Source organism: Sinocyclocheilus anshuiensis, unplaced genomic scaffold (genome assembly GCF_001515605.1).
Source record: "Sinocyclocheilus anshuiensis isolate Anshui unplaced genomic scaffold, SAMN03320099.WGS_v1.1 scaffold659, whole genome shotgun sequence".
NCBI classification, from domain to species: Eukaryota; Metazoa; Chordata; class Actinopteri; order Cypriniformes; family Cyprinidae; genus Sinocyclocheilus; species Sinocyclocheilus anshuiensis.
In genome coordinates this window covers 614,525-624,465 of record NW_015549698.1, presented here as the reverse complement: position 1 = coordinate 624,465, position 9,941 = coordinate 614,525, and the positions used below count along the sequence as shown (strand labels likewise).

At 38.0% G+C, this 9,941-nt stretch overlaps 1 protein-coding gene across 1 annotated transcript in view; it reads left to right on the top strand.

The window, feature by feature from the left end:
- Positions 1 to 9,941, top strand: part of rngtt (RNA guanylyltransferase and 5'-phosphatase) — a 116,733-nt gene that overhangs the window by 58,139 nt on the left and 48,653 nt on the right. The window contains exon 12 of the mRNA XM_016449830.1: positions 3,540 to 3,608. Within this exon, the coding sequence (XP_016305316.1) occupies positions 3,540 to 3,608 (69 nt within the window). The remainder of the gene's footprint in view (positions 1 to 3,539; positions 3,609 to 9,941) is intronic.

Below are 9,941 nucleotides of genomic sequence, written 5' to 3'. Positions count from 1 at the left end.
GAATTATTACAATTAATGGCAAAATGAATGTTTGGAAATGTAAACTGATATTTCCTACTGACACACTACAGCAGAAGATAGAAATAACTGACTTAAAACCATTTTTAGCTGGTGAAAATACTAAAAATACAATAACTTACTATCAATAAGCAAATTAGGAGTTTGAGGCGAAACTAAATATGTTCCCAAATCTAAAGTGTTACTCATTTTTCTCATTGAATAACCAGTTCCTCTGGGAAATACATCATATCATGGAAGCAAAATGGGTTGCAAGTGACATTTCATGTAAACTTAAATTATTCATGAGTATTTAAAGGGCCATTTCACCAAAAAAAAGAAAATTGTCATCGGTTAGTCAACTTCATGTTGTTCCAAACACATATGACTTCGGCTCATCTTCAAAACAAAAAATAATATATTTTTGACGAAACCTGAGAGTTTTCTATCCATTCACCCAAAACTTTGACATTTCAAAAGTTCATTAAGAGCCCCATATAAACATGATAAACATGGATCAGTGCACATACATATAGCAAATAAAAAATGAAGTTCAAACGTAATTGCTTATTTATATAGTTATATTTAAACTTTGTGGCCTATAGCAAATATGTATTTTTATTAGTTTTGTTAATAAATTAAACATTCTAAGTTTAATATAAGTGAGTTTGTCGTACTGTTTTGTTGTCGTCCATTCAATCAATTGGCGCTGAATTGACGCTAATTCGAAAGTGACAGTAAAGTGCGCACAGACATTTACAAGCTATTTAAGGGGCCGTTTACACGACAACGTTTTCAACCAAAAACGGGAAACTTTTTATGCGTTTTGCCTGTCCGTTTACACGACAATGGTACACCTACAGGTACTGTTTACTAACAAGGTGACAGCGCCAACTACTGGCCTGGCATACTTAATACAGCGTTTTTGCGAATATGTCTGAACGCGAATCGTTTTGAAAACGTTATTGTGTATACGTGAAACTTTTTAAAAACGCAAGGGAAAAACTTTTCCATTTTTGACTACACCGTTGTCGTGTAAACGTAGCCTAAAAGTGAAGAAAAGTGAGGAAAAGAGGGAAATCTCTAACGAACTACACCCACGAATGCCACCCCCCACCCCGGTGACACCGGTGTTGTCACACATCGATTAACTGGTGGGAAAATTTCCTCACCGTCACAACCCTAGTGCTCTGTTTGTTTATATGTGAATAAAGTCTAAATAAAATTTCTTATTTATATAAAGTAATTGTGTCTCTTCAGGAGACTTGGATTAAACTGCTCTATTCATATGGATTAATTTTACGATCTCTTAATGAACTTTTTCAGCTGTCAAAATTTTGGTGTAATGAACTGATCTCGCTCCGGTTTCATTAAAAAATCTTCATCTGTATTTTCTAAAATGAAGAGTAGTCTCATGAGTTATACAAGGCATTTTTGGGTGGACTATCCCTTTAAGGCGCTGAGGCTTTCATACTGCACTTCCATTGGTTGATCAGACAGCCCCAGCCCCACCCTTGCTCAAACAAAAAGCACAATGCTATGATAGTGCCACAGTATTTACACTCCTCATGGTTTTTATTATGAGTTTAGCCAGACACTAATGCTTCCATGCAAATGTACAGTTGAAGACTAAATTATTAGCCCCCCTATGAAATTTCAGTTCTTTTTTTAGATATTTCCCAAGTGATGTCTAACAGAGCAAAGGAATTTTAACATAGTATTTCTTATTATATTTTCCATCTGGAGAAAGCCTAATTTTTTTTTTTCAATTTGCCTGGAATAAAATTATTTTAAAAAAAAATAAATTCTAAGGTCAATATTATTAGCCCTCTTAAGAAATGATCTGTTTGATTGGCTACGGAACAAACCACTGTTGTTCAATGACTTGCCTAATGAACCTAATTAGTCCTCTAAGCCTTTTTAACTGTAAGCTGAGGATTAGTCTCTTTCAAAACAACTAGTAAAATAATATGTACTGTCATCATGGCAAAGACAAACAAAATTAGTTTAGACATGAGAAAAAGAATTGTTAACGCTCACAAAGGAGGAGAAACATATACACGTTTATCAAAGCGTTTTCAAGTGTCAAGAACAGCCGTGAGAAGTATTATCAAGAAGTTTGAACAGAGGCAGGAAGAGGAAGATTTCAAAAACTAGAAAACTATAGAGAGAGGTTTCTAAAGACACAAGAACAACTGCCAAGACACTAGTGAATTATTTAGTCAAGTCTGGGACTGATGTCTCAACGAAGACAGACACTAGAGGCCCAGACAGGAATGGACTGTGAGGATGCAGACCAAGAAAAACTCCTCTTCTGAAGAAGAGGCACCTCCAAGCCAGACTGAAGTTTGAAGGACAACCTGGAGAAAAATTATACATACTGGAAACGTGTCCTTTGGTTAGATGAGACAAAAGTAGAGCTCTTTGGCCATAGAGATGTTGCCTATGTTTGGAGAAAGAAGGGACAGGTGCTCAACCCAAAGAACACTGTCTCCAGAGTGAAACATTGCAGTGGGAGTGTAATGCTGTGGGGATGTTTCAGTGCGTTTGGAACTGGAAATCTCGTCAGGGTCAAATGAATCATGAAAACGGAGGACTACGAGAAGATTTTGAAAGACGACCTGCGACAAAAGATGGTTTGGGTCGACGTTTTGTCTTCCAACATGATAGCGACTCAAAGCATACCTCACTTCTGCTGAAGAACTACCTCCAAATGAGCAAAGTGAACGTCCTTGACTGGCCCCCGCACAAAGCTCAGACTTGAATCCAGTAGAAAATCTGTGGGGCACACTGAAGACCAGAGTCCATGCCAGGAGACCAACAAATCTGGAGGAGCTTGAGAGGTTTGCTAAGGAGGACTCCTCAGGAGACATGCCTGAAACTTGTTGAGAACTACAGCAAACGACTAAAGGCTGTTATCAAGCAAAAGGGATACACCATTGACTATTAACATCAGAGGGCTAATCAGTTTGACCTGTAGACTTTTTTTATTCTTGGTTCTAATTTTGTTTCTATTTGTATTCCAAGCCTCCTAAATAAACTATTATGTTTAGAAATGCTGTGTTGAAAAAAATCTTCTCTCTGTTAAACAGCACTTGGGAATTATTAAAAAAAATAACGAAATATTTTAAAGGGGGGGCAAATAATTTTGTCTTCAACTGTACATTTTTTAAAATATATTTTCACAAATCCCAGTTTAATATGCAAGCAGTGAGCCATTCATGTGTTGGTTTCCTCTAAAAGACTAAACACTGTGGCTCAGTGGCTCTTTCCAAACGTCTCTGTGTTTGTGGAAGCAGTCTGACATGTCAACTTCTGGCTCAGTGGCTTGAGTTTTGATACTGTGCTACCTTTTTTGCAAACAAAGGCAGATGGAGAGAGTGTTTGGGAAATCTGCTTTGGAAACTTTGTTTGGAAGAACAAGAAACTGATTTTCTGCTGTCTTGCCTGTCTTTCCTGGAGAGTGTCTCTGCCTATAGGCTACATGTTCTTTGTGCTATATACACATTATATGTTCTCAGTGTCTTTTGCTTTGTTCACAGCTCCTGGAGGGCAGTTTCACATCGCAGGGCAGCCATGAAGTCGATGGTCTTATCTTCCAGCCTATAGGGGTGAGTCTGACACAAACACAAACTGCTAGAGGAGAAATACTCTCTGACACTCTGACTCAAACAAAGAGGGTTTGTTTTAGGTTCTTTCAGGCTTCCTCAGAAGCATTTCAGTTAATGGCAGTAATAATCCACGGTTAATGTGGTATTATACGGTGTGTATGCACACGAATGCTCTCAAGCTGCAAACTAAACTGTTATTGAGTTACTAAACTGCCTACTGGCAGCTCAAATCTAGACAAAATTCTCAGCTAATAACACACTTTTTGTTTTGTATGGTCAACATGAATTATGCACAAATATCGTATACATACATCATGTGTAACTGCTAAGCTTCAAAACGTTTTCACAATTCGTAATAAGGTCTAAAGCAGAAAAAACATTTTAGTTATTATCCCTGTAAAGCCTACTGTATTATATTTGATACACAAATTTCTAAGGTCACTAAATTATCAACATGATCAAAAATGTTGAGTATCAAATATGTTCATCAGGCTTTTGAGGAAGGTTAATTTGTTGATCTCTCAATCATCGTGATGCATTGCATTATATGTTTATATGTTTGCCCCCATAATAAAAACTACGGCTTTGATAATCAAACTAAGCTTTAAAATATCGTCTTACTAAGATATAATATTGGGAGATATAGAGCGAGAATTGATATTTATGTGTTTTATGTAAGTAGTCTGTTACACTATTATAAACATTTTTACATTGCATATTTACATCATAGAAATATCAATAACTGCACCAAATTTCATATTTGTCCCATAAATAAAAATGATGTATGCATGCTAGGTTATTCAGATCTGAATAAGCAGTGATTTGCATTTTCTCTTTTTTTTTTTATAATGAAAAAAAAAATGTATTTCAAACAGTCACTGAATTTTGAGACTGAGACCTTTATTTACAAGAAACATGACCATCAGACAAATGCATATAATGATAAACTAAGACACCTATTGTTCCTCTTTCTATAAACAAGGTTTCTTAGGGTCTCAAAGAGCCTTAATTCAACCTTCTGCAAATTTAGGCCTAAAAATGTGTTAAATCAGAGCAGAAAGTCTTAAATTCATAAAGCCATGACATTAAATGTTGCATGCACTGCAAAAACAAACAAACAAAAAAACCTTCTTTAGTAATTTTGTCTTCTTTTCCAATAAAAATATCTTAAACATTCTTACATCAAGATATAACAAATAATGTGAGTTTATGCTTAAAACATGAGCAGATATCTGCCAATGAGAGATGAAAACTTGTTTACCCTTTGAATTAAGTAGATTTTTCTGAGCCCATCACTCGCTTAACTAAGACCACTTAAGTCTTTAAGCACTTAAGTTGCTTCTCAAGTAGTATCTTGATTTAAGAATCTTCAGACATTTGCACTGGAAAATACAAGACTTACAAAACGTACATTCAGAGACCATATTGATGTCTTGTGTTCCATTCAATTTAATGCCTTTTCTTTACTTGGTCTTAAAAAGGTCTTAAATTTACCTTCATAAAACCTGCAGAACCCCAGATAAAATGGGCTGTGCATCTATTAAAAATTCAATTCACATAGCCAAACCCCCCAACATTTGTTTTCTCTAAAAGCTCAGAATGCACCAGGCATGCGGCTGTAAATATGTGGCATATATGGTCGCAGACAAATTCACAATCCTCTATAGAAGACAAAAGCAGGTCCCAGGAGGATAAACACACAGGTTCTCCGCAGGTGTGCGGGATTGGAAAAACAAGCTGGGATTCAATGTGCCATTGACGGATTAGAAACAAAACTGAAGAGAGAGGCGCTTACAATTGCATCATTAAAGCTGCAGAAATCATAAAAATACCCATCAGGTTACTTGGCAAAAAAAAACACATTTCCATTTTTGTTCAGTCTTTCTGCAAATGCAAGGTAAAGGTCACACACACCACGTTCCTGCATGACAACCGATCAATCACATCAATATGTTTAAAAATGTATTAAAGTAAGTGTCCTCAGAAGCCCTCTATTTAAACAGCATAATGTATTTTCTCTGCTGACATGATGTTTGGGCTTTCTATCAGCGTCTCTCATAGCTGCTCTGGTATTGACTTTTTTTTCACTGTAGTGCAATGAGACATTTTCTGTACAGTGACACAGAACCTCTGAGCTTCGTACATTACACACAGATCTCCAGAATGTTGTGATAATGTAACACTGCTGGTGCATGTTAGCCAGGTGTAGCTAATAATTTCAGTCTTGTGTTCAGTTTGGGCATCTGAGCATCCCTCACATGCTCTTCTCCCCTCATTTCCACATGTCCTTCAGTCTCTCATTTTGAAGGAGGATTTCTGCGACCCTGAAACCAGCGTAATGTACAACAATGAAATCTGCACCGAATCAGTCATTACAGATGACCTTGTTCAGAGAGAATGAATGGAGCAGTTTTGAGAGGAAAATTTGAAGCGTTGTTCTTATACACACTGACGAGTGCTTTGTGGGATATCTTTATTTAATTACTTTAATTATATATATATATATATATATATATATATATATATGTACATTGTCACATATTGTGTGGCAAGTAACAAACACATGGAAGTAATGCTCTTCAAACAACTTGTAATAATAAATTCAGAAACTTAAACCACTTGAGGTACACAGGAGACAAGGAATACATACATCAAAGAACTGAGGCAACTGAGGGCTTATATACAGGGATGATAATCAATGAAACATGGACCAGGTGTGATAATCAGTAGACTAATGAGTAACCAAGGAGACAAACTAGGAAATCAGGAAGGCAGACAGAAACAGAAAACTAAACCAAAGCAGAACAAAACACAATCTACACGTGTGAAGTGGGTCATTAAGAGTATTAGGATCTACAGACACAGCTGTACATAATGTACAGATACAGAGAAAAAAATAACATAAATTACACTACTGTGCAATAGTCTTAGACCACTAGTATTTTCGCTAACAAAAAAGGGTTTTAAGTGATTTCTATCTTTTGCTGTAGTGTGTCATTTTGAGACGTTGCCACAGTTCTTCTGGATTGAGTCTGTCTCAGTTTGTTCTGTTTCTTCATGTCATTCCAGACAGACTGATGATGATCAGATCAGATCTCTGTATGGAGCACTGGCTGCTGTCAGACAAACATCTCACTGGATTATTGCAATTAATGGCAAAAGGAAATGTTTGGAAATGTAAACTGATATTTCCTTCGGACACTACAGTAAAATATAAAATAAATTACTTTTTTTGTTGGTGAAAATTCTAAGACTTTTGCACAGTAGTGTAGATTCCAGGAATGTGAGCAACATTTTTTAAATTTTAAGATGTTAAAATCCACCATCTGTCCATGTGTATTATTAGAAGGTTCATTTTCGGAATAATAATTCGGAGTAACGAAGAATCGTGCAGCTTATTAATCTTGCAGCCTAATGCTTTCCTAAATGTGTCAATACGACTTAGTAAAGCATGATTAAATGTGTCAAGGCAGTTTAGATAGAGTAAGACATCAGTAGCACAAAGGCTATTTTATGCTCTACAAAAGGTTCGGTGACAATTATACAGAGGACAGAGCCCTGCCTCTGGAAATGTTAAACGACTTTGACACCATGTTGTTGATCAGCCCAGCAGCTATATAGGATTTTTATAGAACAAGCCATTCCACCGCATCCAAATCTCTTCAGCATTTCAAAAAGATAGGCCTATTCAACCCTTTCTAAAGCACTTGTGTGCATCCGCTGATAGCAGAGCCGTGTCAGACATCCCTCTTTGATGCTGAACAATATCCAGTCCATCTGGTCTTTCACTGTTAGGTAAAGTATTAGAGCAGCAAGTCTTCCGGCCTGAGTCTGTACACTGTTTTCTCTGTTCTGCAACCTAGAGAGCTTTCTCTTGAGTTTTGGTACTTTGACCACTTTGATGCCTCCTAAGACACCTTTATTTTGCCAAATTATAAGGCAGCACTGTATGTATCCTTCATAGTGAATGCAATCTTAGAATTTGTTGCAGTGATCTCAGTGAACAAAGAAGGACAAAGCAAAATGATGTTAATCTGATTTGAAATCCAGTGAGCTTTTTGCATATGTATAACCACAGAAATCAGTTCATATCTGTTTGCTCACCTATTACAGTGCTGATAGAGCATGGTTCTCCCCAGGGATCACACACATAATGGCAAAATGTGTACTTTAAGTGCAGTGATGCTTTGGACAAATTCATAAAGGTAAATGTCCATTTCCATGCTGCCTATGCTGCAAGAGACAGTAAATGAGTTTCCATCCAAAAAGTTTTGCATAGGCCTTTCTGAAAATTCAAAATACAAAATATCAAGCATTTCCATTTCCTCAAATAGTGGACTGTGGTCTGGATCCATATGCCAGCTTGGTTCCAACCGGGCTGTGAGACATAATGACAATGTTAGTACCATTTTGTCATTTCTACAGAGCTGTACACACCATTTATGGTAATGATCTTTCGGCGCTATATCCACTAATATTTTTATCTAGAGCCAAACTGTCACAAAGCAAGGCCAGACACAACAGGTAACTGCAATGTACCGAGAGCATAGACAACGTGGAAACGACAGGGTCTAGTTGGAGGGTACTCACCGCAGGACGTGGGGGTCTGACGGGGCAGGTCTGAATGTAATGATCCGCCGCCGCGCAGTAAAGGCATAGACCTGCCGTGAGACGGCGAGCACGTTCAGAAGGGGTGAGTCTGGAGGTGTCGACTTGCATCGGCTCTGGTACTGGGGAAACCATGACGGGCGTAACAGGCTGTTGGGCGGCTTCTCTCGATGAACAAGGCCACTTGCAGGAGGAAGCCGCCACACTCAGCTGTATCACCCGCGTAGGAAGCAGGCATGGCCATGGGACTTACAGAGGCAGATTGGGGGGTTGCCGGAGGAAGCAGAGAAGCCCGGAGGGCGTTTACCAGATCGCCAGCTACCAGATCGTAGGGCAGTTTCCAAGGAGTCGTTGGAGGATCGCGGGAGGAACAGCAGGTAATTCGTTCTAGGAGAATTTGGCAGAGAGAGTCCAGAGCAGTTCGTAGGAGTGAACGGTAGACCGGACAGTGAGTGACTGTGCTGTGTGTGTATTTGTAGTGTGGCTTGATTGGTGACAGCAGGTGCGGGTGATCAGAACTCAGGTGACTGTGATCGGGTAATTATCCTGGATGGTGACTGAAGTGACTGTGATGAATCCCTGACACAAACATGCTTCATTCAAGCCCTTTGCACTCCATGCATGTTGCTTCTCTCTCGGTAAAGACGCAAAGTTCTACAAGAGCTATGGATGATGCCATTTTTTAAACCGTTATAACAGAAATAGAAACACAGTGAGCCTCAAAATAGATTGATACTGTATTTCAGAAAACAAGGATGCAAATGAGAATGCAGCAAATACAATTATTTCTGTCTCATACATACAGTATGACTTTGACTGTTCAAATAATTCAGTTTATTTTTCACTTACATTTAGGATTATTAATAAGCATTTTAAAAGCAATTTATAATAATATTGTAATTAGGAACATTTTTGTAGATGCAAGTAAAGACCGCTAAAGGCCCCGATATACTTCAAGTGAAATCGAACTGATGTGACGTCATTTCGAACAAAATCCGGCCAAAACGAAGTTCATTTTGTGTTTGTTTTGGGAGTTCGAAACGGCTTGCTAAAGCAAACTTTCCGGAAAAGTTTGTTCCGGCTGCAAAACACCTTCATATTACCATTGGTCCGTGAAGATTACGTCATAGGAGGTGTTATAGAAACTCTGCTCCGGGTTCATTTTGTCTGTCGAGTCCTTGGAGGAGAGATGTCCGCAAATAAAAACATGAACGCAGTGGAGAGCCACTTTATAGTAGCAAATTAAGTTGTGATTTTGATGAAATGAGACGCTGATGCTGTTTTTCATGTTTAATTATGCTGCTGCTTGCTTTTAAGCAATATATTGAATAAACATAATGTAAACACACGTGACGTAACTTCACGGGAGTGCTAATTTGCAGAGCTCGTGCAATCATACCCATGTTGCTATGAACAGATGCTTTTTATAAAATAAAAAAAATCTTGTTTTCTCCATTTTTGCACACCTAATTATTATTGAACATTATTGAAAAACTTCGTTTTACCCCTAAACGAAGAACGAAAAAGAACTTCGTTTTGAGTATATCGGAGCCTTAAAACTTTCAATTTAGTTGACTTTGTTTTCTGCTCATGATGAAGGACCAGAACTTTAATTAAACACTCCTGCTCTATGTCTTGTGCATTACCTCGAGGAAGCCCACCATGTTATGATGGAGCTGCTGAAGGACCTCCTTGTTTTTGTTTATTTTTGGGGGGGGGGGGGGG